Genomic DNA, 22,942 nt, shown 5'->3' with positions numbered 1-22,942 from the left:
ATTGTTCCTAACAACAAATGTTGATTACTCGGATCTTAATTTCCGTATTTTTCATTTCTTACTGTTCCTGGTTAATTATATTATTACATGCACATGCATCATCTCTATCACACCTTGGAGGAAATCAGATTAGTCAGATGGAAATATTCCAATAAAATACAAGTAACAGAGATACAATTTAGAAAAATCAAGATCACAACAGTAATTCTGAACTGAAAATCATGAAATATACAACTATCAGTCAGTGGCCATTTTTTTACAAAATAAATTTAATTTCTTATTTAGAACTCATTTACACTCCAAATATATAAAAATTAAAGCTGTTACTTTTCTAACAAAAAAAAAAATAAAAATTTAATGCATATAGCCAGACGAAACTTTCCAATTTCCACCAAGGCCTCAACTTTTGCTTTTCATCAGAATGTGTTTCAATAACTTATTCAAGCAGATTGCAGTAATTCCATAATACCATGTGATTTACGGGTACAACATATATTAAAACTATAAAAAACTCAAAACCTAACACCTATTTTAAATAACAGATTGATATTAGAGTGGAATTGGTCTCTAGCACTCAATATCTGTGAAAAAGAACATGTGTCTTACACAGGAACTACTGTGCCTAAGAAAATGTAACCTCTCTACAGTCACCATTTTCATCTTTCTTAGTGTTAAACACACAGCTTTACTCTACATATCCATAGCAAATTTAATTTTCCTATTTGATAGCTTAAAATAATTTTAACAGTCTGGTTACCCTTTGACTCAATGAAGAATGTAAATCTGACATCATCTCTATTAGGAATTTAGTATTTTGGGGAAGAAATTAATTCTTTTTCTTACAGTCTTATTAACCTCCACAATTTTCTGAGACCTTTCTGTTGCTTCACTCTTCATCTTCACTGCTCCTACGTAACAGGTACAAAGGCTCCTTCCAACCTGCACATCACTGTGGTTCAAAACAAAGAAATCTTCTAAAATATCTTGAGGACTACTCACTACAGTACCTTGATAAACCACAAAGCTTGGCCTGGAATCTTATTTCAGTGTTATTATTTATCATAACATTTCAGTGTATTTAACATTTCAGTACATTAGAGACTCGGAAGTCTTTTTGTTTGTATGATGTTTTCTGTAACTGACACCTTCTTTCCAGAAGAAGGACTCAATAGCTTTTTACAGATGTTCTTTAAAAATGCACTTTATAACAAAGACTTGAATCACTATTCAAAAAAAAAAAAAAAAGTCACAAACATCAAAAGCAATTTTCAGTATAAACAGTAATCTGTTGTTACCAGTCAGGACTGAAGTATACAAAGTGTTGTTAATGACAATTAAATAACAAACCCTGTAGCATTGATATCTGTCTTTTTTTTTCACAAAATACTAGAATACAATTTAAAGAAAAACTTGAAAAATGCCTCAGCTCTTTGTTAAATGACTTGGATATCTATCCTTCTTTAAAATGCAGCTGAAACCTGTGAGTGAGCTCAAAAATCAGTAGAAATGACTGTATCACAGACTAATAGCACAATTGTTTTAAGTGCCATTTCCTTCAGAAACCAGGCCAAAAGAATACTCATTTCAGACCAAAAATGTCTTAAATGTACCAGAGTCTCAGTGGGGAAAAAAAAGCAATCAGAGTGCTGATGAAAAAAGGAAAGGAATTGCAGAAAAAGGTAACTTCAAAGTATACCACATCCACCTATTCAACAGCCTACAGAATACATTGCTTTCAGTCTATTATAATCCAAGATTTATTTTCTTTTTTATGGTAACAACATAACAAGGGAGGAAATCCCTGTCATTTATATCCTGATTAGTCAATAATCTGGAGGTCTAATGCAGACTCAAGCAAGCAAATAATTATTCAGATCAGTCCAACCAGAGCTTAATGAACAGTTTTAATTTTCTGGAAGAAAGACATTTATTCTCCTTCAGGAACATCTCATTGCCACCAGTTTCAAAAAATTGCTCAGTCTTTATGTCAGCTCCACAGCAAAAAAGTACTCTTATTCAATAAATATCACTTCAAATGAGTATTAACCTCAAAGTTTCCTTTATTCTTTTAACTAACATTTACCTCTAAGATAAATAAATCTTAATGATTAATCTTTTTTCCAAATACACATACACACAAAAAAAGTTTCCTTAATGTTAGTGAATGAAAATGCTAAAGAAGTATTATCCTATGAGAACACCTACATAAAGGATGCTGGAATCTTATCCGTTTCTTCCCAATTTTAACACCAATACAGCTGTACACCTCAATAAGATGCATTAATTAGTTCCCCCATAACTAATTAAAAGCCACTGGTAACTTCAGATCTGAAGTCTTGTTGGAAGGACCTACTTGCATAGTGGTTTTTAATTTTATTACTTATTTTATAAACACGTAAGTTCAAAAATCTGTACTTACTTCTACATGTGCAAATAACATTTCTTCAGTGTTACCATTGTTTTTCTCCTTGAGGTCTGGTGGGATGTGTCTGTTTCTTACTTGGAAGTGTGTCTTACTAAGATAACCATCACCAAGGTCCTGTGTTCAGAAAAAGAAAAAAGAAATTTTCTGTAACCAAAATGGTAAATGCCTTCACTGTTCTAGAAAATAAACAGAGCATGGTATTTAGGCACAGGCTCCAAGTCTTTTTATAGGCACCGATGACTGCAGTGCTCCTCAGCACCTTCTCACAGATAGTTTACACCAGTTCTCGGTGTTGAAGGAAGTCAAAGACCTGAACAGCAAAAAATAAATTTTAATAGCTATTAATGGAATAAGATAACTGCACCCTGGGGATCAGGATAAGTGCCAAAGAACAGGAAGGCAGTGCACCAAGATGATGAAGAGATGAGGAGTTATTAACGATTTTGACCTATTTCAATGCATTCATGCCAGGATTAACTTCCCAACTCTTGCGAGCCTGGTTTGGTTTTGCTCTGTTTCCCCCTCTAACTTTACAAAGTTCTGAAAAACAAAACAAAACAAAACCTCAGAATTTATGTATGCAGAGTCACAACTTGTTTCCTTCTCTTGATCACCTTTGAGGTCAAACCTGAGAGGAAACAGACGAAGCTGTGCCTTCTCCCAGCTCCTATTTTATCATTCTGCTTCCCAGGCCACACAGCCCACAGCTGTTAAGTGCCCTAGCACAATCCCAGAGCGGCAGAAGAAAGGTTTAGGAGCTTTCCTGCATGTGCCTACCTGCACATTTTATTTTTGCTAATTAGAAGCAAGAGAAGAGAAAACCTTTAATAACAGGTACACTCTGAAAGGGAGAAAGCATGTACAGAAGACAAAGAACAGTAGTTGCATGTTGAGGATTTATTTCTCAAAGGAAACAAATAAATTGGGGGTTTATTAGCTGTTTCATTACATTTTATTTTAGACAAACAGAGAGCATATGCACAACATCTGACAGAAAAGGATTCTATTCAAAACAGTCTCACTACAAAATTCATTAACATAGCATTAAATTTCTTGACAAGACTGCAAATTTAGTTGTGATTTAACTCTTTTGGTTAGTTTGTCATTGCTGACACAGTTTATGCCATTTATTTTGACCTTTAAACCAGCACAGCTTTTGTATTGACACACTAATTCTCTCTTTCCAAAGACACTGTAGATTACATGTACCTCCAAAATCTATGATCTACTTGTTTACTTTGCTCTGATCAAGTTTCACACATTTAAAAAAAAAAAGATAATGCTCTCTACATGTATTTTTTCCATTGATTTTTAAGCATGAATAACAGTATAGGCAATTACATCGCTCACTCCTCATAGTGTATGCCTTATTTTCTCAGTAAATCTCGTTAAGAGCATGAACCCACCAAACTTTCCTGCATGTCCTGGCTGCAGAGCCAAGTGCAGCCTGTGCAGGGAGGAACCCAGTGCGCAGAGAATTGATGAAAGGACAGCTAAGCCTAAATTGGTGATAGAAAATCCACTTCTTTAGCTCTCAACACCCTCTCAAGGGTCTCCTTGTTCCTCTGGAGTGTCTCCTCAAGGAGCTTCCCAACAGTGCCAGCAGGAGGAAAGATACCTACCTGCACAGGTATTTGTCACACTAAGAGCAGCAGCAGAAGTGCTGCAGCCACCCACAGAGGTGACATGTCCCACGGCACAGTGAGCTGAGCCAGAGCAGGGCTGGACAGAGCCTCTGCCTCCCTGAACCAGTTCTCACCCCCAAAAGAGTCAAACCTCACAGCCAGGGAGGGGAGGAGAGGGGGAAAAAAAATAAATTAGGGTTAGGGTTAGGGGGATGGATGGATGGATGGATGGATGGATGGATGGATGGATGGATGGATGGATGGATAAGGGATGGATAAGGGATGGATAAGGGATGGATAAGGGATGGATAAGGGATGGATAAGGGATGGATAAGGGATGGATAAGGGATGGATAAGGGATGGATAAGGGATGGATAAGGGATGGATAAGGGATGATGGATGGATGGATGATGGATGATGGATGGATGGATGGATGGATGGATGGATGGATGGATGGATAAGGGATGGATGATGGATGATGGATGGATGGATGATGGATGATGGATGATGGATGGATGGATGGATAAGGGATGGATAAGGGATGGATAAGGGATGGATAAGGGATGGATAAGGGATGGATAAGGGATGGATAAGGGATGGATAAGGGATGGATAAGGGATGGATAAGGGATGGATAAGGGATGGATAAGGGATGGATTAGGGATGGATAAGGGATGGATAAGGGATGGATAAGGGATGGATAAGGGATGGATGATGGATGGATGGATGATGGATGGATGATGGATGATGGATGGATGGATGCATGGATAAGGGATGCATGGATAAGGGATGGATGCATGGATAAGGGATGGATGGATGGATGGATGGATGGATGGATGGATGGATGGATGGATGGATGGATGGATGGAGCCAGCAGTCTCTGTGTTTGGTAGCTGTGTCTCAGGGCAGGAAGGAAGGAGGAGCATCCCTCCTGCTGCACTCTGTAGTGCTTTGTACTCCACACATTTCTATACCCCTATAAATCAAAGCTGTAGCCAGAACCTTGATCCCACTAATTTGCAAAGGGAGTCCCTTCCTACCACAGCTGTATCAAAAGCCAAAAGGAACTAATGCAGTTTTTAGTATGATTACCTGGATTAACCTCTCCAAATATGAAACAAACATAAAGCAGAGAGCAAGCAGGGCCTCGTTTGCTTCCGTTAAATCTCCATCTCCACATCAAGATTTAACCAGTCATCCCTAACAGCAGCACCCAAGTTCAGCTCCACCAGCTCCTGCGCTAGAGGTGCTCTTGGCTTTTTTACAGCTTTCTTCCAGTGGAAAAAAAACCCAAACCAAGAAAACACATTATAAAAATAACATCATTTGGAACATTTCACTTACAGCTATAAATACAGGGTTCTGCTCGGGCCATGTGAGCTTACGCACCAAGAGCCAGCTCCACGAGAACAATGAGTATTTCATCATCTAAATTTAATCTCCACAGAAAAACACGGGAACACAGGAACACAGTTCTACCAGCCTGCTTCACTTGTGTGGTCTCACTGCTATCAATGGGTCTATTCACGTGAGCCAGGAATGAGGAATGGGATCCAAGTGCATTACATCAGCAAAATTAAGAGTGCCCCAAACTACCCACAACACATATACTGGGTAAAAAAAAAAAGAAAAAAAAAAAAAAAAAAGAAAAAAAAAGGTAAAAAGACAATGAGACATCTTGTTGAGGAAAAGCTTTCTTCCCAGACTGCACACTATAAATGGACGGTCTCCATGCCCAGGTTTTTATCACATGCTGAAATCACAGAGTCGCCAACTTGGCCCATTAAAAAAAGAAAACAACCCTCTTAGAATTTTTTTATATGAGAACAAAAATCTATCTCATTCTGCTATTTCCAGCAAAGCTTCTTATTTCACAGAAAGTTCAGACTTTGACCCATGTATTAAATTCCCAGTAGAGGAGGCTCAGAGCATCTTTCTTTGTTGAATAAATCCTCACAAATATAGCCTTGGACTGAAATCTAAAGTTTCAAATGGTTTGCTGTAAGAAAGGGTGCATTGTAACACTTGGCTAATATTTACACTCCTTTAAAAATTCCTAAACAGAAAATATCTAAAGTCCAAAGTCCTCCCTCTTGCTGAAATTCTGATTGTCTGTGATGAAAGGGTTACAAACATTAATGTACAACTACATATGTAAAAATGATGGCACACATTGGAAAAAGCATGGACTTTTTTCAAAAAATTCATGAAAGCATGGGAAACCACTAAAGCCATTAAACCCTAAAAAAAAAAAAAAAAAAGCTAGAGCAGCAAATTTTCTACAATAGAAAGAATACACAAAAAAGAGAATACGAAAACCTACATGTCAGAAAAAGCCAGCATGTATCAATACATCTTCATACACTGTAACAATACATTTTTATATACTGTATCGATATGTCTTTATACACTATAATACATATATAGGGTAATTTGTGTACCTACATACATATTAGTTGGACATTATCCTGAGGAACATAACAAAAGTCATCAAATTCAGTAAATGAAAAAAATATGTATAGTAAAAGCATTTTTCTTAAAGAAAACAGAATTTCTCAGTGTAATTTCAGGAGACATGTTTGGTTGATAAACATACAAGTAGGAATAATACTTGCTCAGAATTCCCTAGAACATCTGTGGATTCCACAAGTGTAAATTTAAAAAAATTAAAATAATCCCACACTACTCTTACACATGCTATAGGATGAAAATTTATTAATTCACAGATCTCAAGTGTAACTTAAAAAATGGGGAAATCATCATAAAAGAAGTGATTTTAATAGGGTCCTTTGGGACTTATCTTAGCCCTGTGCTATTTAAAATTTTGATTAATGACCTAGAAACAATATGTAATTATTATCGTAGAGGTTTGAAAGTTATGGAGAAGCAGCAAATAATGAGAATTGATCACTAATACTGGCAGATATTTCTGGTTCCTGTATGCAACTGACAGGTACTGTAACGAAAATACTAAGCCAAGAATCTAGAATAAAGGCTATGTGATATTTCAACCTAAAGGGTTAAAGCAAACCTTGGATATAAAACCACAGGCAGCTGCCCAGAGTAGGAGGGATTGAATTTCACAGTGACACCACATTCATTGTCTGGTCCTGCCCACAGCTGAAAAGGGTTTTGATAGATTGGCCAGGATTCAGAGATCCAGAGATCCACAGATCCAGTACATGCACCGGCCTCAACCCTCACAACAACTTGACACCTATGCACTGCTACAGCCTTGAACCAGCTGTGTGAAAAATTTGCTTCCTGTGTTGCTAAAGGATGTTCCAGCTTGTGGTGGTAGTCAACAGCTCAAGAAGTTCACCAAGAGATTCAAAAAGTCAACGCTGTGATTGTTTTACCTTGCTGGCTTTCCACTCCCAACCATCTCCTATCTGCTGTGAATGTTTAACAAAGTCTTCACAGTACTGCTTGAATCTTTTCTCCTCCAAAAAGAAGTCCTCTTCACCTGCCATGCTACAGGGTACCTGCAGAGCAAACTGAAGGTTAGTGCTGGCAGATAAAAAGAACACCAAGAAATTCCACTAATTTATAGCAACTGAACAGTAAAATAAAAAAGCATAGGAAAAAAAAAACCACCTTGCTTTAAATAAAACAAAGATTTTTCTTCAATTCCATCAGGGAATTGTGGATCTGCAGAACAGCTGAGGCTGGAAGAGACCTTTGGAGACCTTTGGTTCATTCCCCCTACCCACAGCAGTGTCAACTGCAGCAGGTTGCTCAGGAGTGTTTCCATTTGGGTTTTGATTATATCCAAGGATGGATATGCCACAGCCTCTCTATAGGGAACCTGTTTCAGTGCTCAATCATCATAGCAGGGAATACTTTTGTTTCTGTTTAACTGGAAGCATTTACCTATCAGTTTGCGCTTGCTGCCTCTTTCGTAGTCTTGACTCAAGAAAGTCTAGCTCCATCTTCTTTATTCCCTCCCACCATGTCTTTATGGTTAAATACATTTAGGAGACCCCACTGACCTTTCTCTTCTCTAGGCTGATCCATCTCTCAGCCTTGCCTCATACACCAAACACCCTTAATCATCTTTGGGGCTCTGCTGGGCTGGTTCCAGCATGGTGGTGTCTTCCCTGTACAGGGCAGCCCAGAGCTGCACTTTTAACATTTATTTCCTTAAGAGTGCAGTGCAGCGCTCCATGGCCCAAAATATGGCTTCAAAACCTTCCCTATCCCTCAAAGGGTTTCCTCACATGGTTTTGAAAATAAGGTATTTCTCAGAGAATTTTGTCATTTTTACTTGTCCCCCCTCTCCCGTTGCCCATTTCAATGAGGATGTGTCATAAATAGGGTTGGTTCAATGTGTTTGTGGACATCAGGCAGCAGGGCAGCACCACAAACAAATCACTGAATGGTTTGGCTGGAAGGAACCATAAAACTCATGTCGTTCCATGGCCAGGGACCTTCCACTGTCCCAGGCTGCTCCATGCCCCATCCAGCCTGGCTTTGGACACTTCCAGGGATCCAGGGGCAGCCACAGCTTCACAGGCAAGAATTTCTTCCCATTATCTACTCTAAAACTATTCTTTCAGTTTAAAGCTATTCTCCTTGTCCTGTCAGCAGCTATCACAACAATAACCTGTAGCTATTACAACCGGATCACACCTCTCCTTAACAAGAAATACAAGTCTCACAGCACCTCATGCAACGCTCATTATTTTTCAGTACCTGACCCTGAGTCACATCATCATCCTGTCTGCTCACGACAAAAATTATTTATTAGCACTTGAAACACATTACTCTCAACAGCAGTTAACCCAAGGCTCTGCTGCTCTGTGCCTCTTGGATGCCAGGAAAGGGGAAAAGCAGGAAACAGAGAGCGCAAGTGTTTCTGCAATTCCCCAAGTGCCCCAGCCCTGATGAAGGGCTGCAAATCGCCCTCATTGAAAAACGTGAGGAGTGCACAGTTCCCTCACAGGGTTGAAGCAGAGCTGTGCGCTTCTGGAAATCGGCAGCTGTGAAAAATCACCGAATCCTGAATTATTAGGTTTGGAAGGTTCCTGTGGAGCTCCCTCAGCCCAGGCCGTGCCCAGCTGGGGCTGCCATGGCTCCACACAGGGACACTCCAGGCCCTCCCTGGGCAGCTGTTCCAGGCCTCTGCCCCTCCATGGACACAAGTTCTTCCTCCTGCCGGGCTGCCGCTCGCTGCCCTTTATTTTATTCTCGGCAGCGCCCGGCAGAGCCCGGCCCCATCCTCTGGCAGCCCTCGGAGATGTTTGTGTGGATCCATGGGATCCCCACTCAGTGTTCCCTTCTCCAGACTCTGTGACAGAGCCCTGAGCCGACCCTTACGGGCCGGTCCCGCTCGGACACGGGCCTGGCCGGCTGCCGGCGGCGAGCCCTGCACAGGTTGTTCCTTTTCTTCCTCTCCTTGGTCTTCCCGGCCCCGGCGGACAGGGTCGGGGAGAGCGGGAGGGACCAGCCCCGCTCACCGCCCCTCACGTACCGTGCGCTCCTCCTCCTTTTTCCTTTTCCTCCTCTTTTTCCTCCTTCTCCTCCTCCTCCCGCCGCTCCGGGCGCGCGCCCGCCCCGCCGCGCATGCGCGGCCCCGCCGCTCCGGGCGCGCGACGGGGAGGAAGCGAGGGCCGGGTGCGCGTGCGCGAGGGCTGGGGAGGGGGCGGGAATGTGAGCCTGAGGGAGTGAGGGGGGTGAGAGGGAATGAGAGAATGAAGGAGCGAGGAAATGGGCGGATGAGGGGGATGAAGTAGTGAAGGAATGAAGGACTCAGGGAATGAGAGGGATGAAGGAATGAAGGGATGACAGAAATGGTGGTATGAAGGAGCGAGGGGGACGAGAGGGATTGAGGGAATGAAGGAGCGAGGGGATGAGAGGGATGAGGCAATGGCGAGATACAGGGAATGAAACGGATGAGGGCAATAAGGGATATGAGGGGAATGAGGGAGGTGAAGGAATGAGGGGTTGCAGGGGATGAAGGCTGGGGTGGTTGCAGGGTTGAGGGGGACAAGCAGGGTGTGAACCGGGAGGGTGAGGGTGGCAGAGATGAGGGGCAGTGGGGAATGAGGGATGAGGGGCAGTGGGGAATGAGGGATAAGGGGCTGAAGGAGAGCAGGGAATGAGGGATGGGGGGCTGAGAGCGGTGAGGGAGTGATGGGGCAGAGATGCCTGTGAAGGTCCTGAGGGGGATGAGGGATCCCGAGGGCTGCCCAGTGAGAGATGTGGGCCCCCAACCAGCCCTGGAGGAGCTCTCTGTGCATCCAGTGCTGCCATCAGACTCCTCCTGCCCTCCACAAGCTTCGCCCAGCCCAGGTTGTTCTTCCTTCAAGCGCTCAGCAATAACAGGCTTAGTCACCTTCCTCTCCCTGCTGTATAAATATGTAATGTTACTTTTTGAGGAGGAGGTGGTGTGGAGTTGACATGACCAGGGGGTCACCTGAGCACTGTCCCTCCTAGGCCACTTCCAGGAGGTGCCAGCGTGTATTCCAGTGTTCCATCCATTACCCAGTTTCTGTAATTGTCTGGAGGTCTGAGAATTTGGGAGGAGCATCTAAGCTGTTCTGCTATGCAAATGCTGGGGGAATTATTTTTAAATTAAAGAGTCCATTAGACCATATATTTTTCAGCGGTAAAGTCTTGTCTGGCACAGCTAAGCAGACCAAGGTAGTGCATGCAGAATGCACCACAACAAGATTCACAGAAAATCTTTGTTTTACCTTTTTAGCTATAAACTGCCACTTAAAATAGTTCTAGGACTGTTGTGTTTATAGTAAACCAGAGCTACCCCACCAGTCTGGAGACCACATTATTCAGGGAGAGCTTCTGTATGCAAATGGTGTACTGTGATATTACATTTTCCCAACTATGCACTTCCTAATTTCCTTGTAATGTGCTAGGTGTGGAGAGCTCAGGAGGGCCAAAGCTTTATTATTTTTTTTAATTTTTTTTTCTGAAATATTCCTCAGGTAAAGCGTTTCTCTTTGTTCTTAAAATTCCTGTTAGCATTCAAGTCATTCAAATAAATACCAGAGTTCATGTGTAAAGATGATTTTCACCACTTGTGATCACTGAAATGTTTCTCCTAAGTTTTGAGTTTTCAACGCAAGGTATATACATATGTAAGTGAAGTTTTACTTCTTTAAGTTATTCTGGAGAATTAATAATTGTGTTATGTGCTTTGAACAGATTAGGGTGCCTTCATAGATTATTTTTCTCACAGCATTTGTCATTTTTAAAATCAGCTGCATAGTTTGGGTAATGCCGTTATAGCTATGGGCTGTGATGCTATAGCCCTTATTTAATCATCAGAATTAATTATTTATATAATTCTTTACTGTTTCTTATAAATATTGGGTTTTTTAATAAAATTTGGTGAGTAAAACACTGTGTTTTCACTCACCCCTGAGTTCTGGGGGAGGATTTTTGCACTGTAGAGTGTTCTCTCTAGGCCTTTTTTGCTAACAGTAAATGCATGTGGTAATGAAAAAACGTCACGTAATGTGCATTTCCTCGGAAGCTACAGCTCCTGATTTCTAATTTTAGCTTTGTTACGGTCTCTCTGGATTATCTTAGGGAAGAATCGTTGGGTTTGAGACATGGCTCATGTAAAAAGTGGCTGATAGGGCCCTGATTTTGCATCAGAGTTGGCAAAGGAGTTGCCATGGCTGAAAGAATAAGGCTGAGAAGAGTGAAATTCTGTTCTTGCAGCTCCTGGTATCAGCTTGGTCATCTCCAGTCCCGTTGCCAGGGCAGTGCAGTGGATTGCAGTGTGTGCCTCCTTATCAAGGGAAATGCATCTGCTACGGCTCTGAACTTCCTGGACAAGACGTCCCAAATTGGGGAGTTCTCTCCTCTTTCTCCCTCCTTTTGCCTGACAAAAATGCCTCAGGTTCCCGTCTCATCTCTGCCTTGCAAAAGCATTAATAGCCCTGTTCTTTGTGTCACTGCTTAGATGTTTATATACTTAAATGCATTAAAAGGTCATTAGACTATTTAATTTTCTTCTAAATGTATTATCATGCATTTAGAACATACATATATTTCACCTATTATCATTGATCATGATGATGATGATAAAATGCCAAAATCATTGATACAAATACCATGTTTTTATTGAATATCAAAAAGAAAAAAATTCCAGAGTAAATTGTGATGGTCATAGGAACTTTGTTGATTGGGAATTTTAGAACTAAAGTAAAGATGGTGGAGAATAATCCTTTATCAGCCAGACTGAATGACCTCTGAAAGGTCTTTTTCATGTCTTCATCCTGCTCTTTTGTCCCAGGAAACACAGCTCCAGCCCTAGCCCCTTGATCAGTCGAGCAGTTCATGCAGCACTCTACTCTTCAAAGGAGAAAAGGTGACATTACAGCTCTCAGACTGACAGAATTAACACCATGTACATTTCATTCCATGAATCTTCCTCAGTGTGCTTCATCTCCTGACAAAGTAATTCCTCACAGTAATTCTAATGCTACATCTTACACTTTGTTCTTTGATTACTCTTAATTTCTGACACTGAGTGATGTTGCTAGGACAAAAAGAGATAATAATTTGTTATTGCCAGTGCCTGGCAGTACCCATGTTGCAAAGTTTTATAAAAAAAAGTATATTGCCAGGTGGGCCAAATCAGAAATAATGGTGTAGACAAACCAAAATGCTTCTGAGAATGTCCTGTGAGGCTGCTGGACAGCATGCTCAAACCATTTCACTTGTATTATAACTCAAGGTTTTTTTGTTTTCTGTACTAATATGTAACAGGAATTTTAAATAAGATAATTCTGCATTTTTCTGCTGTGTTTGTTCAGGAGACTTAGCAGTCAAAATTCTGTCCCCTGATAGAACTCGGTAAGCGAGCATCTGCTCTTTCAAAACTGTTAGCAAACCCTATATTCCAGTAATCACTGTAATACCACTCTTCTTTTGTGAGGTACAAAAGCAGTGTTATTTTTCCTTTTCCTGGCAGAAAAGGAGGAATGAAGTGGCCTGTTGAAGACTGTGGTAACTGCTGGGCTGGTGAATGGAGATGAATTTTGTCAACTTGTATTCCATGCCTTCAACAGTTTGAGCTCTTGGGCCCTGTGACTGTGCTGGAAGTTCAAAAGGAAATAAACACAGAGGTACACAAACAGCATTCATTTTTCATGAAGGTTTTTATTCCACTTCAGTGGCAAACGTTTCCAATCAGCGCTGAAGGAAGTACAGTCACAATGCAGCAGTTGTTGCCACCTTTTCTTTTTAGCAATCTTCCCTACCTTTTTCATTTTACATAAAAATTGAATAAATCTTTCAGAGCTTAAATTAATTTTTTTCATTTGTTTTTTTTTTTTCTCCTCCATTACTGTTATTCATGTTTCTTTCTTGTTTACATTATTTTTTTTTTGTCCCCTATTAGCCCAATACATATTGAATTCAACTTGAGACAGGCTATCTAGGAAGTACTGACACCATTCATACAAAAGGTAGCAACATTTGGAGGTCTCAAAAGGGAAATTGAATTTGGGGGGAAGTTGCAGCTAATAAGAAGCATCTGCTTGATGCAGAAAGAATTTTTTAATTATTTTTTTGTAATTAGCTCACAAGTTCTTGGTCTGAACAACATTAAAATATCTGTGGACAGTGGAGCAAAGGCCATTATGACCCATGCCATGAAATTATAGTAAGAGAATAGACTTAGATAGATAGATATAGATATATATATATAAATGTAAATATATAGAATTCTAATAAATAAACAAGTTAGTCTTTCTTGTTTTATTGAACCAGCAAACTACACTACCAGTGCTAGTGTAATGTTCACTAAAAAGTCAGAAACAAGTTCAAAGTGCAGTGTGTGAAATATTTTTGTAGGTAGGTCAGGACTAGGATTAATTTTATGCAAATAACATAAATTAAGCCTTTGCTAAGCTCCAGGGTAAATTACTCTTCTGGTACAGGTCTAAATAATTCTTGTACCTAAGGAGACTGATCCAGATTGAGAGGGAAGTTCTTCACAAGTGAAAGGGTTTTTTAATTTTTATTTTATTTTTGTAATATAAAGTTGTTCAACAGAACAGAAACTATCCAGAAGCCAAGCAAGAAGAAACACAAATTAAAAAGTATTTCTGTATATATTTTTTTTCAGTATTTATGAATAGTATATGTTGTGTCCCAGCAGGTTGGACTTAACACATGTTCTTGATGTCACAGCACTGCATGCACACAACACCCTGCTCTCCAGGGATCTGTGGGATCTACATGTTTGACCCCAGGATTTCTGAGGATCACCACAGGCATCGTTCCAAGAGTTAGATTTGGTTTCGTTTTTCTTTCTTCCTGATTTTTCCCCTTGCCTGTGATACCAAAGCGACAAGCCCTGGAGCTTAAGCTCACAGTCCAGCTGAGGCCTTTCCCAGTAAGGTTGTTACCCACAGAGTGTTATCACTCCCTGTTGTTTTAGTAACAGATAATTTCTCTTATTAAAGACCATGAAATACTCCTCTGGCTGCTCAGATCCCAGGAGGAAATGCCAGCTCCATACCCAGCAGTGGAGCAGCACAACTGCAGAGTGCTTTGGGCACGCTGGAGACACGCCAGAGCGGTGAAAATACCTCCTGATGGCAGCTGGGTGAAAACTGTGGGGCAGGGGGTAAAAAACAGTGGGTTTGGGGGGTCTGGGAGGGCTACAAGGGGGTTGGGAGAAGGTTTGGGGGTTTCTGGGGGGGCTATGGGGGAATTCTCAAGCTATAAGGGAGATCTGGGATATTAGAGAGATTTGGGGGAGCTGTTCGGAGGATAATCATGGGTTTGGGGAGGTCTGGGGGGCTGTGGAGTTTTTGGGGTAGCTGTAGGGGGTTTTCACGGGTTTTATGGGGGCCTAAGGGGGCTGGAGGAGCACAAGGGGGTCGGAGGTGCTCTGGGGTGATGTAGATTTAGGGCGCTGTAGGATGTCTGGTGGGGGCTGTAGAGGGACTATGTGGGTTTTTGGGGAGGTCTGGGGAGGCTATAGGGGGTAATGGTGTTTATTATCATGGGTTTGTGGTGGTCTGGGAGGGTCTGGGGAGTTACGGGGGCTTGGGGGTTCTGGTGGGCGTGTAGGGGGTTTTCTTGGTGCTCTGGGGTGTTAAAGATTTGAAGGGACTCTAGAGAGGCCTGGGGGTGCTATAGGGGGCTAGGGGGGCTAGGGGGGTTCTAGAGTAACAATGTTAATGGGGTAAAATTGAATGGGGGGCTCTGGGGGAGTTTGGAGAGGTTCTGGGAAGTTGTCATGGATTTGGGGGGTCTGGGGGGCTCAGGAGGAGTCTGTGGGGCTATAAGAGCTTATGAATTTGGGGCAGCTCTGGAGGGGGTCTCAGGGAGCTATAGGGCAGTTATGGATTTGGGGAGATTTGGGGGGCTATAGGGGGGATTGTCACGGGTTGAGGTGGTCTTCGGGAGTTATGAGGGGGTTATGATGTGACTCTGGGCTTCTGTACCCTAGAAAACATCCAATGGGCTGTGGGCATACAATAATGGAATTAAACTGCTTTGTGCTGTCAGAAGGCATGCCTATAACACTAGCGTAAGTCTATGAGCAGCAGACTGGAGCTGCTTCTGTGAGAAATTTACAAGTTTACTTGGAAAAAAATTGTTATTAAGTATCTCTTAAGCACAAGCACATGGCAATGATGGTCTCTCCGTGTGCATTTCAAAGCCACTTGTTAAAATGTGACTTAAATGGATGCAGAAACAAAGTAAGCTAAAACAAGGGATTATGCAGCTCTCCTTCAGGCCTCCGCTCCGCATGAATTCCTAACATTTTAGTACTCTACAACATTCCTAATGCAACAGTTGTGGCACCGGAGAAAATCCCCGTGTTTTAATGTCATCACCAACATAACATGCCCTCTAACTATACATTTTTTATATACCTCTTTCTCCCATTTGTTGATGATAAGAATTTTCTTTATTACATCACAGGAAACACTTGCTGCCTAAAATGAAGAAGTTCTAGTGTGCTAAAATACCACCTCCATGCTAGACTTCACCAAATACTCTGTTAAATAACATAAATTTATTTATAACATTCATGCTTTTGTTTATCATTATTTGGACAAGGCCAAGGACTTTTTTCTTTCTTTTGAATTACAGAGTCCAGGAATTTACCAGAACATACAAAACTCGTATCAGCGGTAAAACTAGAGGTATTATCAAATAAAGTTTTGTTTGGGTTTGTTGGGTTTTTTCCCCATAACAGCTGTATGTTTATTCAGATAAAGTTTGAAACCTGCAGCATAACCACTGCATGTATCAAGCAAGATGATCCTTTGAATGTTGCTGGAATACTTTCCTGACCCTGAAACCACTGACAATTTCCACTGCAGAAGTGTGTGCTAAAGATGGATTTACTGGGGTCCAACCCTCCAAACCGTGTCTGAAGAATTTCAACACCAGGTTCCTGCAGTTTCAGAACTCTTGTGCCCCCCCAATACTTACCTCTGAATTTCTCACTTTCAGTCCATGACTCCCAAACGCACTGACGCTCTTGACCAAATTTACCCTGGCACAAGGATTCACTGGAGTATTTACCTACAGCACAGTTGTACCACACAGGGGAGATTTCAAGCGGGGCAGGGGGTAGAGGTTATCCAAACCACCTCCAATCCCCAGCCCCAGCCATTGTGCAGCACTTTCACCAGGTAAATACTACAGCAGGAGTCAAAGGAAGTCAGGAAGAGTCTGAGAGCGATCTGTCACCGAAATTTGAATGATGTATTTAATAACACTGTGAAATAGCACACTTTAGCTCCAGTAGCTCATCAGCCTTAGCTCCCCTGATCTGTGCACGGCGCTGACAGCTCCTTAACATAACAATGGGATCCACGGGCCAAACTCACCGCCGGAGCAGCTCTGCTGAAGTCAGCGAGGCTATGTCAGAATTCATTCAGCCCAGCAATCACTCTGCATTATCCGGGCTGCTGGTGGGGCCGCAACACCTGAGGAATGACAAACCCGGGTAAGTCCTCTGCAGGACCCAGACTAAATCATGCTGAAGAGACAGATTTCTCTTCCCAGCAGTTTTCATAGAAACAGCAAAATTCGAGAAACAAAGCCGAAATAAGATGTAAAATTAAACGGCGGGTCCCCGGTGTACAGTGTATACATTTGTACGTGATTTGTGGAGGGCAGAGAGGTGGTTATTCTGCATGTAAGAATAGTGGAATGTGCCCCCGAGCACCAATTCAAAGGAGACCCACCCAAGCAGCAGCAATCCCAAGCACTGTTTTCCCAGCCTTTAATTTCTTTTGTCTGCCATGCCTACAGTTTATCCAAATCCAGGTCACTTTCTGTTTAATCCCTTTTATCCCAACTCTTGGTAACTTTTTCTGTCCCTTCACCTGCTCACAGTCAGACACCGTGGCTTTATGAACAGGCGTTTTTCATTCGTGTAAAAATACATATCGTTGTATGTTTGCAACAACACCTACAAATGTTGTCTGTCTGGTGAATTATCTTGCCTTCTTTCAGGAAAATGTTTACACACTGAAGTGGCTAAAAGCACCTTCGGAGATGACAGCTCGTTGTGGGTTTCCAGAAGCTGAGGAACAGCTGCTCTTCCCTGCTTTATCAACTGGGGAAATGCAGGGGGGCAACTGGTGAGGTTGGTGTCACCTATTTTCAGCTCTCACCTTCTTCCATCTCTGCCCCTGCTCCTTCTATTGCCCTCGGCAGGTCACTGGCTCCTTGCTGCTATTTTCACCTACCTGGGGAAATGAGGATGAGGACGATAATGTAAGAGGTGTTTTGAAGATCAATTCAATAGTACTTAAGGCCCTTTCAGATGCTCAACTGAGAGCATGGGTGTATAGAAAATCAAAGTATAATTATTATGAAAATGTACGGTATTGTTCAGAGTAAAAGGGAAGGGAAGGCAGAATGATGAGATAATCAGACCACTGGAACTGAAGGATTTAGAGACATGATATTAAGTAGGTAAAAAGAAGCATTTTTAATTGAGCTTAGGGAGGGTGTACCTTCCAAGAAATGTTCATTTCCTTAATTATTTTTTTTATGTTAACCTTTGAGGTTGGGCAAGCCTCTAAGACCATGAAGTACAGCCTTTAACCCAGTACCACATGTTCACCACTAAACCAAGTTCCCAGGTGCCACAGTGCTGGTGTCTGAAAGAGATATGGCTGTATGGTTGGGAATGGGAAGCTGTGAAATGGTGTTTTAAGGGCTCAAGCCTGTAACCATATTCACCAGATCAGCAAATACAACATTAAGAAGTCTAGATTTAGGTCCCCTACTGTTTTGTTATTATTGGTTATATTATCAGAGAAAAGCTTACTAGAGACAACATAAGTTTGCTATAATTGTGAGTCTTTTGTTAAGAACCATGTCATCAAAAAACACCTGAAGATTTACCATGCTTGAATTTATTAGAGATGAAAGGCCTTCAATTCCCTTGGTTGCTCCTGAGGAGCCAATGTTCCTTCTGCAAGCAGTATTCCTTTCCAGAGGACATGAAATGGAGTACCTCCAGCTCACTCCAGAAAAGGCTAAAGGGGTGGCATTTACAAATCTCACATTGCCACAAATCACATCAACTGTAGCTGTTCTGTACGCGATGCAAAGTCAGACAAAAATGAGATACAACACTCAGAGTGTGGAACTGGTGTTACCCTACATTTCATTTCTTGAACTTTGTCTGCTTGTTTGGATTCCACAGTATCATGAACATTCCAGTAGCAGCCCTCTCGCTGGGGTTTCTATTTATAGCATTCTCCCTCCTCACTGGATGCCCCTCCACGTTACTTCCAAAGAGGCGGTAATTAGGGTCTTAAAGCAGAATTCATATATCTTAAATCATTTAATTTAGATACAAAATATATTCAATATACCTTGCAAAAGACAATTGGGGTGGTTTTTGTATCTCTTTGCTATACTGCGAAAGAGGGTACATTTCTAAACATTCCTCTTTCGCATTTTCTCCTGTTTTTCACTTATGTGTTGGGGGCTAACAGCCACCATCTCCACAAATTCCAGATTTCACACATGCACATATTTAGCCATAAGGCAATTCTGAACTTTCAAAATTAAGCATACAGCTAATCCCTGTAGGATACAAGATTTCTTTTGCATTCTAAATAATTTCTGTCTTCATAGCAGAACTACTTAGCTCTGTGTAGACTCAGACTTTGGCACTGAATTGGAGAGACAGGTTTGAAGGAGGGACTCTTGGATGGATAAGGACCTGGCTGGATGGCTGCCTCCAAAAAGTTACAGGAAATCGCTCTGCATCCAAGTGGGAACCAGTAACCAGTGGCATAGTAAATTAATATCAGCACCTAAAAGGGAGCTGGAGAGGGAATTTGGGCAAGGACCTGGAGTGACAGGAGCCAGGGAATGGCTGCCAGTGGCAGAGGGCAGGGCTGGATGGGATCTTGGGCAGCAATTGTTCCCTGGCAGGGTGGGCAGGCCCTGGCACAGGGTGCCCAGAGCAGCTGGGGCTGCCCCTGGATCCCTGGCAGTGCCCAAGGCCAGGCTGGACATTGGGGCTGGCAGCTCCTGGGACACTGTGAGCTGGCCCTGCCGTGCCTGGGGTGGCACTGGAGGGGCTTTAAGGCCCCTTCCAACCCAAACCAATCTGCAATTCCATGATTCTACAACTTTAAAGGAAAAAAATCAGAGCCAAGAAATATTCAGCAACCTTAATCCTGAGCACGCTGCCAGTGCAGCCCTTAGTGCAGCTCCCAGTATTGCGGCCAGTGCTGTTGGAAACACCAGCAGTGGCACTGTGGAGAAATATTTCTTCCTTCCCATCTCTTGTCGTGCATTAACTCAGGCACCAGTTAATGAACTCGGTGCTGTAGTTCTCACTCTGCAACACCCCACACCGACTGTGCTCCTCACCAACCCCTGTCTGCCTCTGCTGTGGTGTCCCTGCTCACAAGGGGCTCGGTAAGCTTAGACAGGAAAACTGCAAGTGAGGAGGGGTTTGAATAACAGAGCTGAGTATTTCTTTCCTCTGACTATCCGAGTTATTTTTTCATTATGGAAACTTTGCTCCAAAATTACCTTTTCGGTGTGTGGGAATCAGACAGATAGCAATTTTGAGAATGTCTTGAGGGAGCAAGGTGATTTGAGTGATGAGACTCATAAGCCTTGTAATTACCGTAATTATGAGACCATACCTCTACAGGTAAGAACTCATAAGTAAAAACATTAGCATGACCATTTAAGAAGCTCAGTAATTCATTCCAGGGCATGTGGTTACAGTGCAATGCTTAACATAAACTTCATGACTCTGCTGGCGCTTGGCCTTGCCTCTGGAGGATGTATGCATCCTGCAAGTGTGGGTCCTTTTGTCCCATGCTATTTGTGTGCAGTCTTTTGAACACAAATCTGAAGCATCAGCAGTTACAGCTGGTCAGACCTTACCCAGGGTTTTAGGCATTGTCTGAGCGGCAGCTTTATAAAGAAGTAGTGGAAACACTGGAGTGTTGTGGCTCAGATTTCACCCCGAGGAATCCATGTTCAAAAGGAACCCCAGAAACTGGACTTTTCCATCCTACATGTGCTTTACTCCAATCCTGACCTGCTGCCTTAATGGGATGGACGAGCAAGAAAAGCTTGGCCGTGTGAAGAAACACTTTATTCTTGGCTATTCTGCACTCTTTTTTGCTTGTTTGTTTGTTTACTCAGCACTTCAGTGCCAGGTTATGTCTTCTGTCAGTGTGAACAATGTCACAAACCCTCTCAGTGGGAGAAGGTTGGTAGGAAGAAGAAAGTCTCTCCCTGAGCAGACATGCCGAGACAGAGAGTGCAAAAAACACAGGGTCGTTGGACGGGATATTGTTAATATTCTTCAAAGTTTGTATCCATGAGCTGTAGCGTGAACTGCCAGCCACAAAGTGATGGTATCATATGGAAACTGCAGACGATCCTTTTGATCACAGCGAACACAATATTTCTTCAAGGTGTGTGCAGGACAAGTTTGTACGAATCAGAGCTTGTTTGGGTTTTTATTTATACTCATTTCCCTGAATTTTGTTTCATTGGGGAATACCTGCATTGTTCACCACTTGCATTTTCGATGCTAACAAGCATGTTTTATCACCCAGTGGTTTTTCCATTTCAGTGTCACAATTTTACTTGGACTTTGAGCCATTTTAGTCACACAAAGTTACTACTCCATGCTAAAATCACTTTTAGTATCAATCCACTCCAGCTACAGCTTAAATTCATTATTTATTTAAAATTTCATTGATGAGGAATCAGTATAATTCAGTATAAATCAGTATAAATTGCAATCCAATTAAAACATGCTTGGAAAGTTCAAACAAGCTACAGTTTTTAATCAAATAAAAAAAAAATCACCGCATCTGCCTTTCCACAATCCATACAAAGCAAAACCATCCTCGTAACCTTTGCATTATCTCTGTCTTTGTGCTGATCTTGCATTAAAATTTGCAATAGCTACTTTCCAGATAAGGTAAGAATCTGGGGTTGAGACAAACATGTTTTTAAGCATTTTCTCTCTTCTGGTTTTTTTTTTTTTTTTATTGTTTGTTGGGTTTTCTTTAATTTATTTTTTTCGTTTGGTTTGGTTTGGTTTGGTTTGGTCAGGTTGGGTTGGGTTTGGTCGGGTTTGTTTGTTTGGTTGGTTGGTTGTTTTGTGGGCTTTTGGTTTTTTGGGTTTTTTTGTTTGGATTTTTAGAGGGGGGTTTTTTTTGAGTGGAGGGTTGATTGTTTTCTGTTTGGGTTGGGGTTTTTTTATGTGTAATAAAATAACTCCCCCAAAATTTTGCATTCCTTATCACTCCCTGATATGTTTCCAAGGACATTGAAAAAAAATAAATTCCTGAAATGCACTCTTTTGAGAACAGCCTGCAAATTCTTTTTGGTTTTATTTTGACTGAACTTTTCTCTGGAATCTTCACTCTGATTTTTGTTCTCCTATTAAGGAGAAGTATCCATTAGAATTGTAGGGAAAATGTTAAGGGATTAAAATTATGTTTATTATTTCTTTGTTGATATAAAATGAAAATTTTCCAGGATTTTGGGTGACCTTCCCTCTAGAAAAGGGCTCCTCTGAAGAGCACCATTTGCATTAGCAAAACTGACAGTATTTTATACATACTGTACATAAAATAACGCGTTCAATCCTATTACATTTGCAAAGTCTAGTGCTCAAAAGCATCAGAACAGAGAATTTAGCTTTAATTTGTTCATCTTACACATCAGCATGCCGATGTAGTAATTAGTGGTTCATCTGTATTGTGTTTGCCCACCTTTTTGAGGGCACAGATTAGATTAAACTCTTTTAATGAGCAGCCGTGTGTTTTTTAATGCTCTTTTACTCAGTCTCTAATCTGTTGATGATGGTCTTATTTAAACCCTGGCTGGAAAATAGAATTATTAAATTGCTTTTAAGGGTGTCAAAGAAAGCTTCCCACTCAGTGTGGAGGTGTGGCAAGCGTGGTTCCAGGTTCACAGGGATGGAGGGAGCATTTCCAGCGTCAATTTGGGAGGTGCTCTGTCCTCCCCAGCCCCTCTGATGTGATCACTGGCTATTCCCTTCTGATTCCTGTAAACCAAAGCCTTCAGCTGCAGGATCTACCAGCATCAGAGAATTTCTTTTCTGATGTTGGCACAGAAGGAAGATGGGCTTGTTGCAGTGGTGGAACACGGGTCTCTCAGGAGTCCCTGTCTTATTGCTGACCTCCTCCTCCACGTGCAAGGAAAAATTCCCTAACATATCATGAGGATTTTTCCTGGCAGGAACTTCTAACTAGTCCCTTAAAAAATAACACCCCCCCAAAAAAATTCTTAAACGAACTGATTTATTCTTTTTTTCCCCTTTTTCCTTTTCTTTATTCCTTTCTCCAGACAAAAGGAAAAAGGTTGCCCAAACATTTTCTTGCTCCAAATTCCTCTCACACCCTGAT

The 22,942-nt window shown here is 41.7% G+C and overlaps 1 protein-coding gene and 1 long non-coding RNA gene across 2 annotated transcripts in view; one reads left to right on the top strand and one right to left on the bottom strand.

Moving 5' to 3' along the window:
- The window catches only part of ATG10 (autophagy related 10), a 61,065-nt gene extending 50,484 nt beyond the window's left edge, over positions 1–10,581 (bottom strand). Inside the window, exons 1-3 of the mRNA XM_023944700.2 lie at positions 9,523–10,581; positions 7,409–7,534; positions 2,420–2,539 (exon numbers count right to left, since the gene is read on the bottom strand). Coding sequence (XP_023800468.2) covers positions 2,420–2,539; positions 7,409–7,534; positions 9,523–10,581 — 1,305 coding nt within the window. The remainder of the gene's footprint in view (positions 1–2,419; positions 2,540–7,408; positions 7,535–9,522) is intronic.
- A 1,344-nt stretch (positions 10,582–11,925) lies between these two features.
- Positions 11,926–21,865, top strand: LOC111941597 (uncharacterized). Its single transcript, XR_015280523.1, has 8 exons — positions 11,926–12,479; positions 12,997–13,150; positions 13,426–13,492; positions 14,188–14,316; positions 14,495–14,658; positions 15,490–15,570; positions 16,140–17,004; positions 17,517–21,865. It is a non-coding gene; the product is annotated as an uncharacterized LOC111941597 (long non-coding RNA).
- Positions 21,866–22,942: the final 1,077 nt, after the last annotated feature.

This window comes from Cyanistes caeruleus, chromosome Z, assembly GCF_971803275.1.
Source record: "Cyanistes caeruleus chromosome Z, bCyaCae1.hap1.1, whole genome shotgun sequence".
NCBI classification, from domain to species: domain Eukaryota; kingdom Metazoa; phylum Chordata; class Aves; order Passeriformes; family Paridae; genus Cyanistes; species Cyanistes caeruleus.
This window is presented reverse-complemented; position numbering and strand designations above follow the sequence as displayed.